The sequence below is a fragment of the Chlorocebus sabaeus genome, chromosome 6 (assembly GCF_047675955.1).
Source record: "Chlorocebus sabaeus isolate Y175 chromosome 6, mChlSab1.0.hap1, whole genome shotgun sequence".
Classification (NCBI taxonomy): domain Eukaryota; kingdom Metazoa; phylum Chordata; class Mammalia; order Primates; family Cercopithecidae; genus Chlorocebus; species Chlorocebus sabaeus.
In genome coordinates, this window is record NC_132909.1 from 20,166,495 (window position 1) to 20,190,815 (window position 24,321).

General features: G+C 53.4%; 3 protein-coding genes across 5 annotated transcripts in view; 2 read left to right on the top strand and 1 right to left on the bottom strand.

Moving 5' to 3' along the window:
- Window positions 1–2,688, top strand: part of FBXO17 (F-box protein 17) — a 34,234-nt gene extending 31,546 nt beyond the window's left edge. For both annotated transcript variants that reach the window (XM_037991643.2, XM_007996736.3), the window contains exon 6: window positions 978–2,688. In XM_037991643.2, coding sequence (XP_037847571.2) covers window positions 978–1,121 — 144 coding nt within the window. In that variant the 3' untranslated portion in view covers window positions 1,122–2,688. The remainder of the gene's footprint in view (window positions 1–977) is intronic.
- Window positions 2,689–4,119: 1,431 nt separating this feature from the next.
- On the bottom strand, window positions 4,120–6,409 carry MRPS12 (mitochondrial ribosomal protein S12). Its single transcript, XM_007996733.3, has 3 exons — window positions 6,123–6,409; window positions 5,779–5,846; window positions 4,120–4,808 (listed from the first exon to the last, which is right to left on the bottom strand). The coding sequence occupies exons 2-3, from the start codon at window positions 5,825–5,827 to the stop codon at window positions 4,438–4,440; spliced, it is 420 nt and encodes a 139-aa protein (XP_007994924.2). The 5' UTR covers window positions 5,828–5,846; window positions 6,123–6,409; the 3' UTR covers window positions 4,120–4,437.
- On the top strand, window positions 6,357–22,817 carry SARS2 (seryl-tRNA synthetase 2, mitochondrial). Of its 2 annotated transcripts, XM_007996735.3 has the most exons (17): window positions 6,357–6,652; window positions 10,953–11,048; window positions 14,732–14,761; window positions 14,919–14,995; window positions 15,404–15,473; window positions 15,554–15,608; window positions 17,217–17,280; window positions 17,499–17,604; window positions 18,600–18,647; window positions 18,916–19,024; window positions 19,313–19,358; window positions 19,444–19,531; window positions 19,619–19,728; window positions 21,770–21,863; window positions 21,955–22,047; window positions 22,179–22,244; window positions 22,336–22,817. In XM_007996735.3, the coding sequence occupies exons 1-17, from the start codon at window positions 6,386–6,388 to the stop codon at window positions 22,477–22,479; spliced, it is 1,563 nt and encodes a 520-aa protein (XP_007994926.2). In that variant the 5' UTR covers window positions 6,357–6,385; the 3' UTR covers window positions 22,480–22,817. The 2 variants fall into 2 exon arrangements, with proteins under 2 accessions (XP_007994926.2, XP_007994925.2); XM_007996734.3 differs by lacking the exon at window positions 14,919–14,995 and having other exon boundaries at window positions 15,333–15,473.
- The last annotated feature ends 1,504 nt before the right edge of the window (window positions 22,818–24,321 follow it).

The following is a 24,321-nucleotide window of genomic DNA, read 5'->3' on the forward strand; positions in this document are numbered from 1 at the left end:
TAATCCCAGCTTTTGGGGAGACTGAGGCAGGAGAATCTCTTGAACTGGGGGAGGTGGAGGTTGCAGTGAGCTAAGATCATGCCACTGCACTCTAGCCTGGGCAATGGAGCAAGTCTTGGCCTCAAAATAAATAATTAAAATAAAATAGTAAATTTTGGCCGGACACAGTGACTCACACCTGTAATCCCAGCACTTTGGGAGACCAAGGCGGGTGGATCACCTGAGGTCAGGAGTTCAAGACCAGCCTGACCAACATGGAGAAACCCCATCTCTACTAAAAATACAAAAATTAGCTGGGCGTGGTGGTGCGTGCCTGTAATCCCAGCTACTCGGGAGGCTGAGGCAGGAGAATCACTTGAACCTGAGGCAGAGGTTGCACTGAGCCAAGATCGTGCCACTGTACTCCAGCCTGGGTGACAGAGTGAGACTCCATCTCAAAAATAAATAAATAAATGAAAAGTTTGTTTTATGAAAATTTTATCTCAACTTTTTTAAATTGAAAAAAAAAAAAAAAAAGCCAAAGTCCTCCTGTGGCCCACAAGGCCATGATCTGCCCATGACCTCCCTGACCCCTCTCTTCTCCCCTCACTCAGCTCCAGGCATGTTCCCACCTCGGGACCTTTGCACGGGCCGTTCCCGCAGCCTGGGACACTCTCCCTCCAGAGCCCCTCCTGGCTTCCTCCCCTCCTTCAGGTGTCACCTCTGTGGGGCCTTTGCTAACTCACTCTACTCACATTCCTGCCACCTTCCAGGCAGGATGCCCCGGCCCCTCACCCCCACCTATCTCCAGTGTCCAGGCCCCCTGCTAGAATGGCAGTTCCATTAGGGCGGGGTCCTTTTCCTGCTTTCTTCGCTGCTCCATCCCCAGCACCTAGTGCAGGACTGGCACCTCCTCAGCCCTTGGGGCCTATCAGTTAAGGTGGAGGAAGAGAAGGGGCCCGCAGGCCCTCACCCTCTCACTCCCCTTCCCCCTGCAGGTCTCCCACGTCTTCACCAACTTTGGCAAGGGCATCCGCTATGTCTCTTTTGAGCAGTACGGGAGAGACGTGAGTTCCTGGGTGGGGCACTACGGTGCCCTTGTGACCCACTCCAGCGTGAGGGTCAGGATCCGTCTGTCCTAGCGACTGGACTACCGCCTGATGTCGTCAGTCAAGACCAGCCTTGCAGCCAGGTGCGGTGGCTCACACCTGTGGAATCCCAGCACTTCAAGAGGCCAACGTGGGAGGATCACTGGAGCTCAGGAGTTCAAGACCAGCCTGGGCAACATAGTGAGGCCCTGTCTCCACAAATAATTTTTACAAAGTTCGCCAGGCATGGTGGTGCCGCCTGTAGTCCCAGCTACTCGGGAGGCTTGGGTGGGAGGATTGCCTGAGTCCAGGAGGTTGAGGCTGCAGTGAGCCGTGATTTCACCACTGCACTCCAGCCTGGGCGAGAAAGCAAGACCCTATATCAAAAAAAAAAAAAGACCAGCCTTGCAGCCAGAAGCCAGAGGATACCCAGGGACAGTAGGGGGTCCTATGTGGCTGGTTCTCAGTACACCTTCCATGAACCCGCTTGCTGCTGCTTCAGCATGGTGGCCAACATGCTGTGTGACAAACCAGGCTGTTCACAGCTTCCTCAGCCCCCCAGGAGGGGGGTGTCACGAAAGACATTTAGTTCATTTGCCTGCAAACTGTCTTCTCCTGCAAGGATCTCAGTAGACTCAGTCACAAAACAAAGGCTAACCCAGGCTTTGTACGAGGGGGAAGGCCGCCGACGCAGGGAGCACAGACTTGCCGGCATGTTTTGGGGGTAATGGTCACTGGCAGGGAGCAGAGGTCCGCTGAGGCAGTCTGTCCTTGAGACCAACAGGATCATCTGCTGCTTGGGGAATCTCTGGTGCTGGGAACAGTCTCCCAGATCTGGTCATAAACAGAATCTCTGCAGCACTGTGACAGGTTCATGATGGCCATAACCCCAACACTGAAAGTTGTGGGTTTACCAGAATGAGGGCAAGGAACACCTGGCCCACCCCGGGGGGAAAACCGCTTAAAGGGGTTCCTGAACCACAAACAATAGCATGAGCGATCTGTGCCTTAAGGACATGCTCCTGCTGCAGATAACTAGCCAGAGCCCATCCCTTTATTTCCTGTAAGAAATGCTTTTAGTTAATCTATAATCTATAGAAACAATGCTTATCACTGGCTTGCTGTTAATAAACATGTAGGTAAATCTCTGTTCGAGGCTCTCAGCTCTGAAAGCTGTGAGACCCCCTGATTTCCCACCACACACCCTATATTTCTGTGTGTGTGTCTTTAATTCCTCTAGCGCCCCTCGGTTAGGATCTCCACGACCCAGCTGGTCTCGGCACTCTGGGATCCCGCCATGGGGCTGTGTAACCAGCCATCTCTGTGCAACATGCCCAGCACTGCCCGTCAGCATCTCCTGTTCTGGCCAGGCTGGTGCCTCTCATCAGAATTCCAGAATTCCGTCAGAGGCCAAGTTCCCCACCCCCACCTCCTGCCCTTGCTTTGGGGGCAACTTCCTGCAAGGTAACACTTCCTTTTGTCCACACTCCTGTATACAGACTCCTGGAGCAAGGTGTGCCATGAGGAAAAGTTCTCCTGTCCCCCCATCTCCCTCTACTTCTCTATCTCTCAGCTAGGCATGGCCAACAAACTAGCTCAATAAAACTGGTGCTAAATATGAGGGGATGGGTAATTTTTGTCTGTAATCAGTGCACTTGTCTGCCACCAGTTCTGATCCTAAAAGACCTTGAGGCCTCATGTTTACAATCAGGAGACCCTCAGGAGGCTGTGTTGAGCGCCATGAGGAACTCAGAGACAGCTATGATGAGACAGCTATGATGCGCCTAACACCTCTCAGGCATGCACCCTTATCAGCGCCATTTGGTGCAGGCTGCTCAAAGTGTAAACGACCTGCCCAAAGTCACCCAGTCAGTAAGCAGGGGAGGCAGGGCTTGGAGCAGTGCTGGGCTCCAGAGCCCAATGGTATAAATACAGTTCCCACATCTTTTTTTCTTTTGTTGAGACAGAGTCTCACTCTGTCACCCAGGCTGCAGTGCAGTGGTGCTGATCTTGGCTCACTGCAACCTCCACCTCCCAGGTTCAAGTGAGTCTCCTGCCTGAGCCTCCTGAGTAGCTGGGATTACAGGCACATGCCACCATGCCCAGGTAATTTTTATATTTTTAGTAGAGACAGGGTTTCACCATGTTCGCCAGGCAACAAAGCCAGATTCCCACTCTAAAAAAACAGAAAAATTAGCCAGCTCTGGTGCCACACACCTGTGGTCCCGGCTACTCAGGAGGCTGAGGCGGGAGGATCATTGAGCCCGGGAGGTCAAGGCTGAAGTAAGCTTTGATCATACCACTATACTCCAGCCTGGACAAGAGTGAGACTCTGTCTCTCTCTCTCTATATATATATACACACACACACACACATAAAAGAACAGCTCCCAGGTGTGGAGCAGCACACCCCATTGAATCCTTTCTACACCCCTTCCACATCAACATTACAATCACTCCCATTTTCCAGATGTCCATGTTTGAGGGCAGAGTTTATGTGCCCAGAACCCATGACCTGCAGGAAGGAGACCTGGGCCCCCCATGCCACCTACCTGACTCCTAAGCTTAAAATAGGGTAGCCCTCTGCCGGGTGTGGTGGCTCATGCCTGTAATCCCAGCACTTTGGGAGGCCAAGGTGGGCAGATCAACTGAGGTCAGGAGTTTGAGACCAGCCTGGCCAACATGGTTGAAACCCTGTCTCTACTAAAAATACAAAAATTAGCCAGGCATGGTGACGGGCACCTGTAATCCCAGCTACTCGGGAGGCTGAGGCAGGAGAATCACTTGAACCCGGAGGGCAGAGGTTGCAGTGAGCTGAGACCATGCCACTGCACTCCAGTCTGGGCAATAGAGCAAGACTTTGTCTAAAAAAAATAAAATAAAATAAACAGTAGCCCTCCATGCGTGTTATGCACATAGAGCAGCAAATTTAATCTTCAACAAGCCAAATAAAGGAGATACCACCAATGGAGCTATTATTTTCTGGAGGAGGAAACTGAAACTCAGAGATGTCCGTTGCCACAGCCACAAGGAGGGCAAATACTCCACAAGGGTTCACATTGCAAGGGCCAGGATGTTTATTAAAACCCCTTCCCAGCAGAGGGCAGTACAGTGTCTTGTCCCAGCAGAAAAGGTCCTTCATCCCACCCCTCTAAACACAGGAGCCAAGGGTGTTGACAGAGGGGCACCCTTTGTACCCCCACAACTCCTATGGCTTAACAGTGGTCCTGATGGAAGAGGCGGAGCCAGAACTTGAATCCATGAGGGGCTGCCTCTAGAGGCGCAAAGGCCAGCATCAGAGGACCCTGTGGTAGCCAGGAGCGGAAGGTTCATGTTCTGCAGGGGTGCCCAGCCCACCATGGCACCAGCCGTCACTTCTTCTTCTGCACGTGGCCACAGTCGTACTTGCCACGCACAACCTTGAGCTTGACGCCTGGCAGGTCCTGGGTGCGGCCGCCCTCCACAAGGACAATGTGGTGCTCCTGCAGATTGTGACCCTCCCCGGGGATGAAGCAGACGGCCTCGCGGCCCGTGCTGAGTCGTACTCGACAACACTTGCGATTGGCTGAGTTAGGCTTCTTGGGTTTGCGGGTGAAGGTGGACAGGACCACACCCTTTAGCTGCGGCCGGCCTTCCGTGGGGCCCAGCTTCCGAGGCGGCCGCTTGGGAGGCCCCAGGCGGTGCATCTGGTTCAGGGTAGCCATGGAGCAGGTGGCCCAGAGCCGGGGAACCAGAGCTGGGCCTGGAGAGGGCCGAAAGCGGTTATGGCAGAGAACAGATCTTAGTGTAGTATCAACTCAATTTTGGTGTCTTAGGCATTGTTTCAAGCACTTTACAAGGATGCATTTGTTCACGTCTAGTGTTATTTACAGACAAAACTTCTTTATTATTCAAGGAAGCATTCCTTTTTTGTTGTTTTTTTGAAACGAAGTCTCGCTCTGTTGCCCAGGCTGGAGATCAGTGACTCAATCTCAGCTCACTGTAACCTCTGCCTCCTGGGTTCAAGCAATTCTCCTGTCTCAGCCTCCCAAGTAGCTGGGACTATAGGCACCCGCCACCACGCTCGGCTAATTTTTGTATTTTTAATAGAGACGGGGGTTTCACCATGTTGGTCAGGCTGGCCTCGAACTCCTGACCTTGGCCTCCCAAAGTGGTGGGATTACAGGCGTGAGCCACCACGCCTGACCAGGAAGCATTACTTTTAGTGCTGTTTAAAATAATAGGCTCAGTGGCTCATGCATGTAATCCTAGCACTTTGGGAGGTTGTGGAGGGATCACTTGAGCTCAGGAGTTAAGGCCAGACTGGGCGACACAGGGAGACCTCCGTCTCTACAAAAAATCAAAAAGTTAGCTGGTTGTGGTTCTGCAGGCCTGTGGTCCCAGCTACTTGGGGGACTGAGGCAAGAGGACCACTTGAGCCCAGGAGGTCAAGACTGCAGTGAGCTGTGATCACACCGCTGCACTCTAGCCTGGGCGACAGAGGGAGATCTTAAATAAATAAATAATAAAACTGACCGAAACTCCGCTTGACACGCAGTAGCCCTCCATGCAGCTGCTTCCCACCTCTTGCTCTAGCAGCCCGAGCTCCGCCAAAACCCCACCGTGTTTTTCCACCCCCGTTTCCCTCGGGGCTCCGACGGAAGCACACAAGTCCCAGAGCGAATAACCCTCCTCCTCTACCCTCGTCCCTGAAGCCCGAGTCCCCCACTTACCACAAGTTAGGGACGTGTTGAGGCCACGGAGAAGGCCAGACCAGGACATCCTGCCGCCTGGGCCGTCCCTGTGGTAGGGATAAAAGATTCAGAAAGGAGGGAAAAGTGGCCGATCTGCAAATGCTGGCCGATCCGCTCTCAGGACCTTCTGGGTTAAATCAAAGGAAACACCTCTATAGGTCTAACCAAAGGCCCTCATGCTGCTAATAGAAAGTGCCTCCGTAAATTTAGCCTCGCTCTGAATGGGCTCCCGAGGACCCAACCACTCTCGCCCGCACACAGGAAGAAGTGGGAAACTGGGGAGAGGGCCTGGTAGATTTGGAAGACCCCAGGATTCCACCGACCTCACGGGCCCTAGCAGTGAGGTCGCGGACACGATGACTCCTGCCTCCAGCCTCTTCCGGGCGCTATCCGTGCAGGGATTGGCTGGTTCTGCCTTCGCGTCACTGAGGAGGCGGGACACAGACGACGATTGGGTGACGACCGACTCTATCTCGGTCGACCTTCCTCAGGATCTGATTGGCTCCTCGCGATCAGGATCGCTGCTTTGCAATTGGTCTAAACGCAGAGTGGGTGGGACGAAGTGCCGCCTTGTCCCCGGTCCAAAATGGCTGCGTCCATGGCTCGGCGCTTGTGGCCTTTGCTGACTCGTCGGGGGCTCCGGCCCCATGGAGGCTGGATCTCCAACGGCAGTCCAAGGAGAAGTTTCGCTACAGAGAAACGAAACCGGAACCTCCTGTACGAGCATGCGCGCGAGGGCTACAGCGCACTCCCTCAGCTGGACATAGAGTGGTTCTGCGCATGTCCAGAAGAAGCCGCACGCGCCCTGGAGCTCCGCAAGGGGGAGCTGCGCTCGGCGGACCTGCCCGCAATCGTGAGTGTGCCTGCGCCGGCCGGCGGGAACAGGCTGTTTGTTTTGCGGAAGAATTGGGTCTGCAAGATGCCCTCCGGCAGGGGGCGAACCTATTGTAGGAATTTTAGTTCCTTCCCAAGTTAGCCAACGTCTTGTGCGTGGCACCCACTTACGTGCCAGTTGTCCAGTGAGTGCTGAGGCCTTACTGTGTGCCAAGAATGCCTACTATGTCCTAGACACGCATTATGTGCTTGTTTCATACTGCTCACTGGGTACCTACTGTCCTCTAGGAACTTGCGATGTGACATTGCCCTCCGTGCTCCAACTTCATGGCAGCCTTTCCCTAAGACCACAAAGGAAAATGGGGAGCCAAGTGTGAATCGGACGGGGTCAGGGCTGGGGTGTGATGGAGCTCTTGCCTTTGGAGAGTGAGGCAGGGAGAGTTCTGCACCTCCGCCACACATAGCAGGCAGTTAAATAGAGTTACTTAATGAATGAATGAATTCATTAGTGGATGGTTCTGTTAACCTGATACTTAAGGTGCAACTGCTATGTTGAATTATATGGTGAATAATAATAAAATTGCTACCACTTATAAAAGGGAATTAGGACCGGGTTCACGATATCTCTGTGTTGAGGTGCTAAGGATAGTGGGGTCCCCACTTCTTCCCATTCCTCTCTTAGACTCCCCTACCAGCCTGTTTGAAGTGCTTAATTCACTTTAACCTCGTTTAATTTTCACAACAACTCTATGATGTCGGTGCCATTATTTCTCCCATTTTATCAGAGGAACTAAGGCTCCGAGAAGCTAATTCACTTGCGCTAGGTCATGCAACTGGGAAGTAGCAGAGTGGGAATTTTAACCTGTGCTTTCTGGCCCAGAATCCACTTTGTTTGGTTGCTTTTTTAAGAGATAGGGTATTGTTCTGTCGCCCAGGATGGAGTACAGTGGTACAATTCTAGCTCACTACAACCTTGAACTTCTGGGCTCAAATAATCCTCCCACTCAGCCTCCCGTGTAGCTGGGACTACAGGCAGGTACCACCACGCCCGGCTAACCTTTTGTATTTTTTGTTGAGACAGGGACTTACTATGTTGCTCAGGCTGGTCTTGAACTCCTGCGCCCAAGTGATTTTCCCACTCTGGCCTCACAAAATGCTGAGATCACTGGCATGAGCCATCACACCCAGACCCCACAATCTTAACTACCCCACTGTGCCCTGTCATGATCTGAGTTCACAGTCTAGCAAAAGACTTTTTTTTTCCGAGATGGAGTTTTGCTCTTGTCTCCCAGGCTGGAGTGCAGTGGTGCGATCTGGGCTCACTGCGACTTCCGCTTCCCAGGTTGAAGTGATTCTCCCACCTCAGCCTCCCGAGTACCTGAGATTACAGGCACGTGCCACCACACCTGCCTACTTTTTGTATTTTTAGTAGAGATGGGGTTTCACCATGTTGGCCAGGCTGGTCTCAAACTCTTGACCTCAAGTGATCCACCTGCCTTGGCCTCCCAAAATGCTAGGAGTACAGATGTGAGCCACCATGCCCTGCTAAAACATACATACAACTCTACATATATACTGATTATAATCTCTACATATATACATACAACTCTACATATATACTAATTACAATCTCTGGTAAATTTGACTACCTAGAGTAATCGAATTCATAGAGACAGATATATACTCATTATAATCTGTGGTAAATGCTGTGAAGGCAAAGTGGAGGACAGCCTGGGAGGACTTCTCAGAGGAGGTGGCATTAAACAAAGATCCGTGGATTGAGAAATTGCCAGGGAAGAGGGGAGAAGAGTATCCCAAGTAGGACACCAGAATATACAAAAGCCTGGAGGTAGGATGGAAAATTCCATTTGATGGCCATGTAGATAATTTAGAGCGTCACATCCTTTAGCAGGGTTTTTCAAACTTTGTGGCCAAGAGTAAGAAATACATTTCACATCCTGATGCAGACACACACCCAAAATTGAAACTAGTTTCATTAACAATTCTTGCTCTTACCATGTGTGATGCATTCTTGTTCTTTAATTATATTCTCTTTCATTTGTAAAGTGCTAGTTGTTTTTTTTTTTTTGGGTGGGGGGGGTTGTTTGTTTTTTTGAGACTGAGTCTTCCTCTGTCGCCCAGGCCTGAGTGCAGCTGCACAATCTCGGGTCACTGCAACCTCCACCTCCTGGGTTCAAGCGATTCTCGTGCCTCGGCCTTCCAAGTAGCTGGGATTATAGTCGTGCGCCAACACACTCGACTAATTTTTGTATTTTTAGTAGAGACAGGTTTTGCCATGTTGGCCAGGCTGGTCTCGAACTCCTAACTTCAAATGATCCACTTGCCATGGCCTCCCAAAATGCTGGGATTACAGGCGTGAGCCATCATGCCTGGCTACTCTCTTCATTTTCAGAATGGTAGTTTAGACATGCATTTGAGTAGCTACTTGTTTTTTGTTTGTTTGTTTTTTTGAGATGGAGTCTTGCTCTGTTGCGCAGGCTAGAGTGCAGTGGCACAATCTTGGCTCACTGCAACCTCCGCCTCCTGGGTTCGAGCAATTCTCCTGCCTCAGCCTCCCAAGTCGCTGGGATTACAGGTGCCTGCCTCCACCCCCAGCTAATTTTTGTATTTTTAGTAGAGACGTGGTTTCATCATCTTGGCCAGGCTGGTCTCGAACTCCTGACTTTGTGATCCACCCGCCTCGGCCTCCCAAAGTGCTGGGATTACAGGTGTGAGCCACTGCAACCGGCCTCAAGTAGCTATTATTAAAAACAAAACAGAAAATGATAAGTGTTGGCAAGAATTGTGTTGTGGAAACGTCGGAATCATTGTACGTTGCTGTTGGGAATGTATATACAAAGTGGTACCGCTGCCATGGAAAAAAGTATGACAGTTCCTCAAAAACAAAAATTTTTTTTTTTTTTTTTTTTTTGAGACAAGGTCTCACTCTGTCACCCACGCTGGAGTGCAGTGGCATGATCTTCCCAGGCTCAAGCACAAGCAATCCTCCCACCTCAGCCTCCTGAGTAGCTGGGATTACAGGCATGTCCCACCACAGCTGCCTAATTTTTGTATTTTTAGTAGAGATGGGGTTTCACCATGTTGGCCAGGCTGGTGTACCAAGTTCCATGGCAGCTGTACCACTTTATATACACTCCCAACAGCAGTGCACAAGTAGCTGGGATTTGTGCCACCATGCCCAGCTAATTTTTGTAGAGACAGGGTTTCTCCATGTTGCCCAGGCTGGTCTCGAACTCCTGGGTTCAAATGATCCACCTGCCTCAGCCTCCCATATTATGTATATTTTAACCATTTTTTTGTTTTTGAGACAAGGTGTCAATCTGTCACCCAGCTAATTTTTTTAAAGTTTTTTTGGTAGAGGACAGGTGCTATGGCTCACACCTGTAATCCCAGCACTTTGGGAGGCCAAGGCAGGCAGATTGCTTGAGGCCGGGAGTTCCAGACCAGCCTGGCCAATATGGTGAAACCCTGCCTCTATTAAAAAATACAAAAATTAGCCAGGTGGCAGTGGTGCGTACCTGTAGTCCCAGCTACTCAGGAGGCTAAGGCAGGAGAATCGCCTGAACCTGAGAGGCAGAGGTTGTAGTGAGCCAAGATCGTGCCACTACACTCCAGCCTGGGTGACAGAGTGAGACTCTGTCTCAAAAAAAAAAAAATTTTTTTTGTAGAAGCAGGTCTCCCTATGTTGCTCAGACTGGTCTGGAACTCCTACACTCGCTCAAGCAAGCCTCCCACCTAGGCCTCCCAAAGTGCTGCATGTACCCAGCCATGATTTTTTAAAGTGCTAGTTTAGAGATTTTTTTTTTTTTTGAGACAGAGTTTCACTCTTGTTGCCCAGGCTGGAGTGTGTAGTGGCACGATCTCAGCTCAGTGCAACCTCCGCTTCCTAGTTTCAAGTGATTCTCCTGCCTCACCCTCCTGAGTATCTGGGATTACAGGTGCCTGCCATCACGCCTGGGTAATTTTTGTATTTTTAGTAGAGATGGGATTTCACCATGTCGACCAGGCTGGTCTTGAACTCCTGATCTCAAGTGATCCACCCACCTCAGCCTCCCAAAGTTCTGGGATTATAGGCATGAGCCACTGTGCTCGGCCAATATGTCTGAATTCTGGGCACTGTGTGGCCAGCTGAACCTCAAGGCATTCCAGTACTGAAGGGGAGGAGGGGAGGATGGCCACTGAGGGCTAGGTAGGGATCTCTGCCTCACTCCACCGCAAGTCTGGATGGCCAGTGGGCTCCCGAGAGAAGGGTAGGGGCGATGGCTGCTTCACCTCCTTTCCTCTTACATCCACCCCAGATCTCGACATGGCAGGAGCTGAGGCAGCTGCGGGAGCAGATCCGGAGCCTGGAGGAAGAGAAGGCAGCCGTGACTGAGGCAGTGCGGGCCCTGCTGGTGAGTGTGGGGACCTGAGTAGGTGGGAAATGGCCATGACGGTGTCTCTGGACACAGGTAACAGGAAACTGAATTTAAAGAGCTTGCACAGGCTGGCGTGGTAGCTCACGCCTATAATCCCAGCTACTCGGGAGGCCTAGGTTGGTGGATCAACTGAGGTCAGGAGTTTGAGACCAGCCTGGGCAACATGGTGAAACCCCATCTTTACTAAAAATACAAAAAGTAGCCGGCATAGTGGCGGGCACCTGTAATCCCAAGTACTTGGGAGGCTGAGGCAGGAGAATCGCTTGAACCTCGGAGGCAGAGGTTGCAGTCAGCCGAGATGGCGCCACTGCACTCCAGCCTGGGCCACAGACCGAGACTCCATCAATGAATAAATAAATTAACAAACAAACAAGCGTGAACAACATGGACATGCATTACCTCACATAGCGAGCCGTGCAGGACCCTGGCATCCCTAGGGTTGATTAATTAGCGGTTCTTCCAGTATCCCCGGCCCAGGTCCTTTCCTTCTCTCTGCACCGGCAACTTCACTGCACTGATCTTTCCTCAGTTTCCCCATCAGGGTTTCCAGATGACTGCTGTAGTCCAGCATCTCCTCACATGACTCTGCCAGGGGAAGGAGACAGAGACTTCTCTGGCTTGAGTTCCTTTTTCAGGAGCAAGTACACCTTTCCTGAAGCATCCAGCAGAGTCCCCTCGTGTCCCCTGGGCCCAGACCCCCACCCACTCCAGCTGTCAGCCAGAGGAATGGAGTTCCGGCAGCCAGCATAGGCTGATCAGAGGCCAGCAGCGTCCAGCTGGGCCCACTTCCCCTGAAGGGTGAACTGAGTCAGAGTTCTGTGGGGAAGGAGGAAGAAGGGATCTTTATTTGATTTTTATTTTTTTGAGACGGAGTCTCACTCTGTTACCCAGGCAGGAGTGCAGTGGCATGATCTCAGCTTACTGCACCCTCTGCCTCCTGGGTTCAAGTGATTCTCCTGCCTCAGCCTCCCATGTAGCTGGGATTACAGACACGTGCCACCATGCCTGGCTAATTTTGTATTTTTAGTAGAGATGGGGTTTCACCGTGTTGGCCTCATGACCTCGAACTCATGACCTCAGGTGATCCGCCTGCCTTGGCCTCCTAAAGTGCTGGGATTACAGGTGTGAGCCACACGCCCGGCCTGGAAGGAGGGATTTTGGGTTAGACAACCCACAGTGTCTGCCACAGAGGGCTTAAAAACAATCATAAAAACAACAGCAGACCTTTATGTAGACATCGCTATGCACCACACCAGGTGCTTTCGGTACTCTTAATCCTCACAACTATTTGTGACATAGGAACAATACAAACCCAGTTTTACAGCTGGGAGAAAGTGAGGCCCTAAGAGTTTAAAACGGGCCTAAGTGGCCGGGTATGGGGGGTATGCGCCTGTGGTCCCAGCTACTCTGGGGCTGAGGCAGGAAGATCGCTTGAGTCCGAGAGTTTGAGGCTGCAGTTAGCTATGATCGCACCATCACACTTCAGCCTGGGTGACAGAGCGAGACCCTGTCTCAAAGAAAAAACAACCAGAGCGGGGCACGGTGGCTCACTCTTGTAATCCCAGCACTTTGGGAGGCCGAGGCAGGCAGATCACAAGGTCAGGAGATCGAGACCATCCTGGCTAACACGGTGAAACCCCGTCTCTACTAAAAATACAAATACTTAGTCGGGCGTGGTGGGAGGCACCTGTAGTCCCAGCTACTCGGGAGGCTGAGGCAGGAGCATGGCGTGAACCCGGGAGGCGGAGCTTGCAGTGAGCTGAGATCGCGCCGCTGCACTCTAGCCCGGGTGACAAAGAGAGACTCCATCTCAAAAAAAAAAAAAAAAAAAAAAAAAAAAAAAAAAAAAACCAACCAGAAAAAGTACCTAAGTCTCATAGCCAGGAAGTGGGAGAGGCAAGGTTCGCACCCAGGCAGTTGGTTTTTACCATTCTGTTTGGAGGCCTCTCCCACCGAGAATCACATCTCCCAGCACCTACTGAGTGGCCGGCCTCGGGCTCTCTACGTCATGGACAGTCAGTGGAAGCAACACAATGGATCATTTAATGTTCTTTGAGTGCTAACTCATCTTCTCAGGGAAGCTGCACAACAGCCCTGCCCAGGGAGGTCCTGTTATCATCCCACTTCACAGATGGGGATACTGAGGCTCAGAGGGGGCAGAGATTTGCCCAAGGGCTCACAGCATGTAGGTGCCCAACCCTCAGACCCAGGCTGTTGGATTCCCTCAGCTGCTTAGGATCATGGAAGGTTCAGAATGTCAAGGGGGCCTTGGGTGCAGGCCCTCGAATGCACACTGATAGACTTTACCTCTCCGAGCCTCCATTTTCAAATCTACAGACAGGGTATATTAGTCCATTTTCTTCTTCTTTTTTTTTTTTTTTTTTTTTTTGAGACAGAGTCTCACTCTGTCACCCAGACTGGAGTACGGTGGCCTGATCTTGGCTCACTGCAACCTCCACCTCACAGGTTCAAGGGATTCTCGTGCCTCAGCCTCCCGAGTAACTGGGATTACAGGCATGTGCCACCATACCCGGCTAATTTTTGTATTTTCAGTATAAGGTTTTAGAGACAAGGTTTCTCCATGTTGGCCAGGCTGGTCTCCAACTGCTGGCTTCAGGTGATCCGCCCACCTCAACCTCCCAAAGTGCTGGGATTACAGGCGTGAGCCACCACGCCCGGCCCCATTTTCACACTGCTATAAAGAATACCTGAGACTGGGCTGGGCGCAGTGGCTCACGCCTGTAATCCCAGTACTTTGGGAGACCAGGGTGGGTGGATCATGAGGTCAGGAGATCGAGACCATCCTGACTAACATGGTGAAACCCCGTCTCTACTAAAAATACAAAAAAAAAAAACTAGCCGGGCATGGTGGCGGGCACCTGTAGTCCCAGCTTCTCTGGAGGCTGAGGCAGGAGAATGGCATGAACTCAGGAGGCGGAGCTTGCAGTGAGCCGAGATCGCCCCATTGCACTCCAGCCTGGGCAACAGAGCAAGACTCCGTCTCAAAAAAAAAAAAAAAAAAAGCCGAGACTGGCTAATTTATAAAGAAAAGCGGTTTAATTGACTCACAGTTCCACGTGGCTGGGAGGCCTCAGGACACTTACAATCTTGGCAAAAGGGGAAGCAAGGCACTTTCCCTTCCATAGGGTGGCTGGAGACAGCCAGAGGGGGTAACTGCCAAACACGTTTAAACCATCAGATCTCGTGAGAACTCACTATCACGAGAACAGCATGGGGGAAACCGTCCCCAGGACCCGATCACCTCTCACCAGGTCCCTTCCTCAACAGGTGGAATTACAATTTGAGATATGATTTGGGTGGGGACACAGCCAAACCGTTATCACAGGGTTTCCATGAATGCCTACCTCCTAAAGTGGATTATGAAGAAATCATGGCATGGGAGAGCCCTGTACATAGAGTCTGGCATGGAGGCAGCACTTCCTACACGGAGCTGCAGCTGTGATTACTGTTAATTATCTTGCCTCTTTGTAGTGTTAGCAATAGAGAAACGGAAGCACAGAGTTGCAGAGGGACCCAGCTAGGCACTGACAGAGCAGGAGACTAAGATCCTCTGGCCTTGTTTGACCTTTCACTCTTGTTTCTCTTCCCCACCCTCAACTTCATTAACCTAATCACCCACCCTGTCTCTTTTCTACCAGGCAAACCAGGACAGTGGTGAAGTGCAGCAGGTACTGTGGAGAGTTGATGTCCTATCCAGGGTTGGGGGTGCACAGGGAGGATACCCTGCCAGTCACTATTCCACTCTTGTAACAGAAAACAGTTCAAATAGGTCTAAGGGAAAAAAAAATAGGCTCTATTGATGCATGGAACTAAAACTGGCTTCAGGTACGGCTGGATCCAGGCGCTGGCTCCATGTTTGGTCCTGTGTTCCTCCCATTCCCAGGCCAGCTTTCTGTCCTTGTGTAAGTGGGACGCAAAGTCAAGCACTTTCCTGATAGCTCCGGTTAAAGTCCTGGGGCTGATTCTCATGAGTTCAGCTGGCATCAGGTACCTGTCTCTGAGCCAGTCATTGTGGCCAAGGCAATATAAACGTTCTAGTTGGTCAGGCCTGATTCTTTTCCCCCACAAACCTGCCATGTGATGGTGAGGGAAGTTCCTGCAGAGACATTCAGGATGCTGGGTCTGGAGAAGAGGTATGAATGTCCACCACAGGGGCTCTGCCAGTCAGGATCAAGGTCTCACACTGGTTGAGGGAGTCCTGACCCTCTCCTGGGCTGACCCCACCTGTGCTGCCCCCAGGACCCCAGGTACCAGGGTCTGCGGGCACGTGGCCGGGAGATCCGGAAGAAGCTTTTTCCCCTGTACCCCAGGGAGGTCCAGCTGGAGGAGCAGTTCTATTTGCAGGCACTGAAGCTGCCCAACCAGACCCACCCAGACGTGGTGAGCACCATGCTGGGTGGCAGGGAGGCCAGGGGCCCGCCTAGTGCCACCTTCCCGTGACTCCTGCTGTCTCCCTGCAGCCCGTCGGGAATGAGAGCCAGGCTCAAGTACTCCACGTGGTCGGAGACAAGCCAGGTGGGCCACACCCCAGGCCTGGGAGCTGACAAGCCCTGTGGTATGGGGGTTCCGGGGTCTCGGGGTGGGGGCCCCTGGGGTCTGGGAACATGTCTGGAGCCTGGAGAACTCCTGGCGGTACAGGAGGTGGCTCCAGCTTCCTGCCTTGGCCGGGCTCGAGCTGTCTCTGAGAGGCGGTCCTTGGGTTTTCATGATTTCCCCCTTCACCATTGGGCAGTCTCACCCTGTGTTGTGTGATTGTATTGTATGTGTATGAGTGTGTGTTGTGTATGGTATGTGTTGTGTGACATGTGTCGTGTGTGTATCTGTGTGAGTGTGTGTATCTGTGTGTGTATCTGTGTGTGTGTGTCTGTGTGTGTGTGTCTGTATCTGTGTGTGTCTGTATCTGTGTGTGTCTGTGTGTGTGTGTGTATCTGTGTGTGTGTGTGTCTGTGTGTGTGTCTGTATCTGTGTGTGTGTGTCTATCTGTGTGTGTGTGTCTGTATCTGTGTGTGTCTGTATCTGTGTGTGTGTGTATCTGTGTGTGTGTGTCTGTGTGTGTGTCTGTATCTGTGTGTGTGTGTCTATCTGTGTGTGTGTGTCTGTATCTGTGTGTGTCTGTATCTGTGTGTGTCTGTGTGTGTGTGTGTGTGTGTCTATCTGTGTGTGTGTGTGTCTGTATCTGTATCTGCATGTGTGTGTCTGTATCTGTGTGTGTGTGTCTGTATCTGTGTGTGTCTGTATCTGTGTGTGTGTGTCTGTGTGTGTGTGTATCTGTGTGTGTGTCTATCTGTGTGTGTGTGTCTGTATCTGTGTGTGTCTGTATCTGTGTGTGTCTGTGTGTGTGTGTCTATCTGTGTGTGTGTGTCTATCTGTGTGTGTGTGTGTGTCTGTATCTGTATGTGTGTGTCTGTATCTGCATGTGTGTGTCTGTATCTGTGTGTGTGTGTCTGTATCTGTGTGTGTCTGTATCTGTGTGTGTGTGTCTGTGTGTGTGTGTATCTGTGTGTGTGTCTATCTGTGTGTGTGTGTCTGTATCTGTGTGTGTCTGTATCTGTGTGTGTCTGTGTGTGTGTGTCTATCTGTGTGTGTGTGTCTATCTGTGTGTGTGTGTGTGTCTGTATCTGTATGTGTGTGTCTGTATCTGCATGTGTGTGTCTGTATCTGTGTGTGTGTGTCTGTATCTGTGTGTGTGAGTGTGGGTGAGTGCGTGTGTGTCTCTGTCTCTCTCTCTGACCCCCCTGCTTCGGTCCCTGTCTCCGGGGCTTTTTCTCCCCAACTCTGTGCCTCCTTCTCTCTGATTCTCCTCCTCCCATCCTCGGGGTGTCTCCTTCTCCTCTGACCTCTCTCCTGTTTCTAACTCTGCCTTCCCCACCCCCTCCTCTTATTCCCGTCTCTGCCTCCTCTCATTTCCTCTCCCTGTCTCTGCTTTTCTCTCCCTCTCTCCGTCTCTCTTTTCTTCCCTTTGCTCACTCCCTTTCCCTCTCTTTCCATGTCTTCTTCTCCCTTCTCTCCTGCCCCTCTACTTTCTCTCACCATCCCTCCTCCCTGCTGTCTCTGGAAGCTTCTCTCTGGGCCCCGTCCCTCTCCCCCCACTGCCTTACACCGGTGCTTTTCACCCACATCCAGCTTTCTCCTTCCAACCCCGAGGCCACCTGGAAATTGGCGAGAAACTCGACATCATCCGTCAGAAGTGAGCCCCTCCCCTGGCTCCCAGCACCCCTCTCCCAGCTGCCCGCACCCCGACAGCTGGCTCCTGCCTCGTTGGCCTCAGTGTGAGATGTGGAAGTGCCATGAATCTTTGATGCCCCAGCCCCACCCAGTAGCTGGGCCTCTTCCCCCGGGTGTTTTCGTCCCCACGTTCCCTGCCAGCCTGGCCCATGTGCACCCACCTGTCTGCCTGTCTCCTAGGCGTCTGTCCCACGTGTCTGGCCACCGCTCCTATTACCTGCGCGGGGCTGGAGCGCTCCTGCAGCACGGACTGGTCAACTTCACATTCAACAAGCTTCTCCGCCGGGTATGGGCCAAGATAGGAGGGCTTTCTGGAGGGGGTGGCATCGAAGCTGAGCTCAGAGGGCCCAGCGGGGATGGGGATGACCTCTTCTCTGCCCTAGTCACTACTCTCAGAGCTTCATGTGCATCATTGACACATTTAGTCCTTACGACAACTTTATGAAGTGGGTGGTGTCATCATCCCCACTTTAGAGAGAGGGCTTGAGGCCCAGAGAGGGGAGGTACCTGGCCCAAGATCCCACAGCCAGTCTGGAGCTGGGCCTAGAGCCTGTGCTTGGAATCGTTGCACCTCACTGCCTGCTTGTGGTATAAAGGGAGCATTTGGGAATCACAGCATCCATTGAAACATGGCAGGGACTGGTTACATGGAGCACTGGTCACGGTGAGGGACTCAAACATTTCCAGAGGGTACTAGGGAGCCATGGGAGGCTTTTAAGCAGGGGAGGGTGTGGCCAGATCTGTACTTTTTGTTTTGTTTTGTTTTGTTTTTGAGACGAAGTCTCACTGTGTCACCCAGGCTGGAGTACAGTGGCGCAATGTTGGCTCACTGCACTGCAACCTCCACCTCCTGGGTTCAAGCAGTTCTCCCGCCTCAGCCTCCTGAGTAGCTGGCATTACAGGCACATACTACTATGCTGGCTAACTTTTTTTTTTTTTTTTTTTTTTTGACGGAGTTTTGCTCTGTCGCCCAGATTGGAGTGCAGTAGCACGATCTCCATGCCGGCTAATTTTCGTCTTTTTAGTAGAGACAGGGTTTCCCATGTTGGCCAGGCTGATCTCAAACTCCTGGCCTCAGGTGATCTGCCCACCTCAGCCTCCCAAAGTGCTGGGATTACAGGTATGAGCCCCTGCGCCAGCCCCTGCCTCAGTTTCGTCTGAGGAGGAAGGGGCTTTGGAAGCTGCTGGCTCCCTCTGCAGCGCCCCTTCTTCGGGGCTGAGCTTGGGGTCTGGGTCTGGTAGGGGTCCCAGCTCTGCTCACTCATCCTCTCCCCTGAACAGGGCTTCACCCCCATGACAGTGCCAGACCTTCTCCGAGGAGCAGTGTTTGTGAGTGAGGCCTCTGCTCCGCTCCCCTCACCCACCTGGGTGTCAGACCCTGTCGTGGGTGCCCGAGGCAGGGAGACCTGAGGAGACCGCCCTGGGGCTGGGTTGAGGGGGCTGGGTTGAGGGGGCTGGGTTGAGAGGGCCGGGCCATACCAGGGAGGCCAGGGTGGTTCCAGATGTGTCCAGGGGAGGAGCTCGGGTTGTGACTGTAAAATGAGAGAGGCCAGGGTTACCTGTCCCCTGACCCCTGTGGCCTGGCCGCCTCCCCCAGGAAGGCTGTGGGATGACACCAAATGCCAACCCATCCCACATTTACAACATCGACCCTGCTCGCTTCGAAGATCTCAACCTGGCTGGAACAGCGGAGGTGGGGCTTGCAGGTGAGGATTGGGTGGTGGGTGGGTGGTGGGGAGGAGCAGGACGGATGTGGAAGGACAACTGGGAGCATCCAGGGAGCGCTGGGGGTGACCGCCTGCCCAGAGCAGCTCAGCAGCCCCAGGGTCAATGTGTACGGTTGTGTAGGTTGTTAACTGCACAGCAGTACAGTGACAGTCCAGCCCTGGGCCTTGGCCTGGGGTTGCATCCACCAGAGGGAGTGCCTCTTACTCTCCCAAAGGCTTCCTCTGGGCACTGGCAGCCCTGGCTCACCCTGTGGTCTCTCCTCCCAGGCTACTTCATGGACCACACCGTGGCCTTCAGGGACCTGCCAGTCAGGTGACACCTGGTTTCCTTAGACCCTGACCCTACTTGTGACAGTCACTCTTCCCTCCTTGACCGGACTTTCCCTGCTCTCTGCCAGGATGGTTTGTTCCAGCACCTGCTACCGGGCGGAGACAAACACGGGACAGGAACCCCGGGGGCTGTACCGAGTACACCACTTCACCAAGGCTGGTGTCGCTGGGACTAAACGGGGCTAGGGTGGGGGGTCACCCCGAGAGCTCAGAGCCTCCTGACTCCTGTGCCCTCTGTCCCAGGTGGAGATGTTTGGGGTGACAGGCCCCGGGTTGGAGCAGAGCTCACAGCTGCTGGAGGAGTTCCTGTCCCTTCAGATGGAGATCTTGACGGAACTGGGCTTGCACTTCCGGTGCGGAGAGGGGCCGGGGTCCCAGGGATGGCGGGGGTCGGGTAGGGGAGGGATGAGGAGCTGGCTAGCTGCCCCTCGATCTGGAACCACCTCTCCAGCCCCCTCGTTGCCCCATTTTCCTTTTTTTTTTTTTTTTTTATTTATTTTTTTTTGAGGCGGAGTCTTGCTCTGTCGCCCAGGCTGGAGTGCAGTGGCACTATCTCGGCTCACTGCAAGCTCCGCCTCCTGGGTTCAGGCCATTCTCCTGCCTCAGCCTCCCGAGTAGCTGGGACTACAGGCGCCTGCCACCAGGCCCGGCTAATTTTTTTGTATTTTTAGTAGAGATGGGGTTTCACCGTGTTAGCCAGGATGGTCTCGATCTCCTGACCTCGTGATCCACCCATCTCGGCCTCCCAAAGTGCTGGGATTACAGGCTTGAGCCACCGCGCCCGGCGCCCCCATTTTCCTGTACAAGGATTACAGGAGCATATACAGGATCCCAGTCTGTCTGCCATGGGCCAGTGGCCCCTCACAGGAGTGTAATAGAAGCATGAACAACACACAGTGTGCCAGAGTGGAGACCCAGACTTCTTTCCTCCTGCGCTCCCCCTCTCTCTGGGCCACTGCCTCTTCTGTGTAGCCCAAGATGCTTTTTCACCTCCCAGCGGGAAGTGGGGGTGGGAAAAGGGGGAGCCAGAGGTTGTGACCTCCACTTCCTCTCACCCTGTCAGTCACACGCAGCTCTCAAGAGAGGCTGACAAATGTGGACTTCTTTTCTGGGTGACCCATTGTAAAAAACTGGGAGCATAGGCCGGCTGTGGGGTCTCACGCCTGTAATTCCAGCACTTTGAGAGGCCATGGCAGGAGGATTGCTTGAGGCCAGGAGTTAGAGACCAGCCTGGGCAACATAGCGAGAGCTAGTCTTTACAACTTTTTTTTTTTTTGGTTTTTTTTTTGAGACAGTCTCGCTCTGTCGCCCAGGCTGGAGTGCAGTGGCCGGATCTCAGCTCACTGCAAGCTCCGCCTCCCGGGTTCACGCCATTCTCCTGCCTCAGCCTCCTGAGTAGCTGGGGCTACAGGCGCCCGCCACCTCGCCCGGCTAGTTTTTTGTATTTTTTAGTAGAGACGGGGTTTCACCATGTTAGCCAGGATGGTCTCGATCTCCTGACCTCGTGATCCGCCCATCTCGGCCTCCCAAAGTGCTGGGATTACAGGCTTGAGCCACCGCGCGCGGCTACAACGTTTTTTAAAATTAGCCAGGTATGGTGGCACACACCTGTGGTCCCAGCTACTTGGGAGACTGAGGCAGGAGAATTGCTTGAACCCAGGAGGTGGAGGCTACAGTGAGCTGTGGTCATGCCACTGCACTCTAGCCTGGGCAACAGAGTGAGACCCTGTCTCTAAAAAATAAATAAAGGCCGGGCATGGTGGCTCACACCTATAACCCCAACACTTTGGGAGACCAAGGCAGGCGGATCTCCTGAAGTCAGGTGTTCGAGACCAGCCTGGCCAACATGGCGAAACCCCATCTCTACTAAAAATATAAAAATTAGTGGGCCGTAGTGGCACACACCTGTAATCCCATCTACTCAGGAGGCTGAGACAGGAGAATCACTTGAACCCAGGAGGTGGAGGTTGCAGTGAGCTGAGATCACACCACTACACTCCAGTCTGGGCAGCAGAACCAGACTCTGTCTCAAAAAAAAAAAAGAAAAAAACTGAGGGTGCCTAGAAGGTGCACATGTGTGAATGGCCGCTGTGAACAGCCGGTAGACCCTGCCACGTGCCTTTCCTCCGCTCCCGTCAACCTCTTTTGTGCCTCCTCCTCCATATCCAACCATCACCACCCCTGGCCTCATAACGCTCTCCTTTGCCACTGTCATCTCCTCTTTATTTGTTTGGTTTTTGAGTAGATGAGGTCTCCCTATGTTGCCCAGGCTGGTCTCAAACTGCGGGGCTTCTTCCTGCTTTTTGGCTGCTTTCTCTTCCATTGTTTCCATTTCTTCCTCCTGCTCCTCCTCTCACCTGCTGACCTTCCCCACGCCTTTGTCCTTGGCTGCAGGGTCCTGGACATGCCCACTCAGGAACTGGGCCTCCCTGCCTACCGCAAGTTTGACATTGAGGCCTGGATGCCAGGCCGAGGCCGCTTTGGAGAGGTGAGCCCTGTGCCGCTGGGGACCGGGTGGGCCAGAGGACAGGCATGCCCCCGATCCCTGATCCACTCAGCCTGCCGCTCCTCCACGCCAGGTCACCAGTGCCTCCAACTGCACGGATTTCCAGAGCCGCCGCCTCCACATCATGTTCCAGACCGAGGCTGGGGAGCTGCAGTTTGCCCACACGGTGAGACCCACATAGCCTCCTGCCCGTGCGCCCTCGCCCGCAGCCTCTGCCACCCTAAACCCACCCACCTTGGCTCCTCCCCGGGCCTGGCTTGGGGTGGGCGCCTGGTTCCGAGCATGGCTGTCTCGTAGGTGAACGCCACTGCCTGTGCTGTCCCCCGCCTCCTCATCGCGCTCCTGGAGAGTAACCAGCAAAAGGTGAGGGGTGGCGGGTCCCACTAAGAGAGGCAGCTCAGTGCGGGGGAGGGCTGGGGCATCTGCAGTGTCCTGAGGTCTGCTCTGTCCCCAGGACGGCTCAGTGCTCGTGCCCCCTGCCCTCCAGCCATACCTCGGCACCGATCGGATCACAGCCCCCACCCACGTGCCTCTCCAATACATCGGCCCCAACCAGCCCCGGAAGCCTAGGCTGCCTGGCCAGCCTGCTGTAAGCTGAGAACCCACCCTCGGCAGCCCTAGAGGCCATCACTGCTTCCTGGAGCTCAGGAGACCCCGGACACCTGGGACCTCTGTTCCTGAGCCTGTCCTGACATCTGCGTTCCTCCCGTCAGCTCCACGGCCAGGCCCCTGGACCCTGGGGTCCACCTCTCCTCTGTCTTTGCTGCCTCAGAGTTAGTCACTGAGCCTGTTATCATTGAGGGGTCCCAGTGGGAAACAGGGCCTCTGGACTTGACGGTTCTAGGGACAGGAGAAGCAGAGGAAGAGGCCTCCATCCCTCCTTCCTTCCCTCCCACAGTGCTGAGCAAAAAGTCCCCAATAAATGGTCAGGACGAAGGCCTCTGTGGATCTGTGCACAAGGGAGATGCCCGGCTTTCCAGGAGCTGCTGGGCAGCTGCTCGGAGGCGCTGTCCTCAAAGGGTCTGTGGCTGCAAAGAGCATGGCTGGAAGTGCCCAGCCACCCCCCAGTGCACATGGAGGCTGGCCTAGGGGCCACCAGGGGAGCTGAGAGGATGCCGAATTCTCTCCCTTTCCTCCAGGACAACCCAGAACAGAGTCACCCTCTGAGGGTTCCTTTGAGCTGACCCCGGCCCCAGCCTCACCCCTCAGTCCCCAGCTCCCCACACAACTGTCCCTTCTGCAGCTCCAGGTAGGGGCCCAGTGGGCATCGCAAACTCAGAGAAGCCACCTGGTCCTCTGATCACTTTGCCTGCACCGGCTCCTCCTCAGGCACGCCCATCCTAGGACATTTTCCTGGCTGCCCAGGCTGGAACCCTTCAGGTTAGCCTCGATTTTTTTGTCATCCACATCCACTTCATTAGCAACCCTGGCAACACCGCCTTTGGAATATTTCCAGAATCTGGCAAGGTGCAGTGGCTCATGCCTGTAATCTCAGCACTTTGGGAGGCCAAGGCAGGCGGATCACCTGAGGTCAGGAGTTCAAGACCAGCCTGGCCAACATGGTGAAACCCCATCTCTACTAAAAATACAGAAATTAGTCGGGCATTGTGGCGCATGCCTGTAATTCCAGCTACTCGGGAGGCTGAGGCAGGAGAATCGCTTGAACCCGGGAGGCAGAGGTTGCAGTGAGCCGAGATCATGCCACTGCACTCCAGCCTGGGCGACACAGCGACACTCCGTGTCAAAAAAGGTTTCCAGACTCTGCCCACTGCTCTCTCCTCCCTGACCCCACCTTGGCCCTGCTCCCCGATTCCTCCCCTTTGGTTAACCCTGGAAACCTCCTCACTGGCTCCCTGCTCTCCATCCTCGCCACACAGCCAGAGGGACCTGTGAGCGCCTCAGTTTGGTGACCCACCCCTCCTCAGAGGTCTGTGGCTTCCGGGTAAAGTGGTCATCAAGGCCCCTAAGACCCCGCCTGAGCCACTCCGCCTTCCTCTTTGGCCCATCTCTCTGTCTTGTTTGATCCACCCGACCCGCCTTGCTGTTGAAACTCTCCAAACTCCTTCCTGCATGTGCATCGGTGAGTCTCCCTCCCTGGCTGTGTCTCCCCTAGATGGTGTGTGCTGGCCTCCATCTTATCACTCAGGCCTTAGCTCAAATGTCACCTCTTCCAAGAAGTCTTCCATGACCACAGTGAAACCCCCGCAGCACTCTATCTACATCTGAGATACTTTTTTTTTTTTGAGATGGAGTCTCACTGCCCCAGGCTGGAGTGCAGTGGTACGATCTCGGCTCACTACAACCTCTGAGAGATTCTTGTGCCTCAGCCTCCTGTGTGGCTGGGATTACAGGCAAGTGCCACCACGTCCGGCTAATTTTTTGTATTTTTAGTAGAGACAGAGTTTCACCATGTTGGCCAGGCTGGTCTTGAACTCCTGAC

Bases quoted from the DNA above. Each gene is read 5' to 3' on its own strand.
- MRPS12 (XM_007996733.3), bottom strand. From the start codon at position 5,827: ATGTCCTGGTCTGGCCTTCTCCGTGGCCTCAACACGTCCCTAACTTGT. The intron at 4,809-5,778 runs GTAAGTGGGGGA...GGCCCTCTCCAG, and splicing joins CAACACGTCCCTAACTTGTG to GCCCAGCTCTGGTTCCCCGG.
- SARS2 (XM_007996735.3), top strand. From the start codon at position 6,386: ATGGCTGCGTCCATGGCTCGGCGCTTGTGGCCTTTGCTGACTCGTCGG. The intron at 14,762-14,918 runs GTACTGTGGAGA...AACTGGCTTCAG, and splicing joins ACAGTGGTGAAGTGCAGCAG to GTACGGCTGGATCCAGGCGC. The intron at 19,025-19,312 runs GTGAGGATTGGG...CTCTCCTCCCAG, and splicing joins AGCGGAGGTGGGGCTTGCAG to GCTACTTCATGGACCACACC.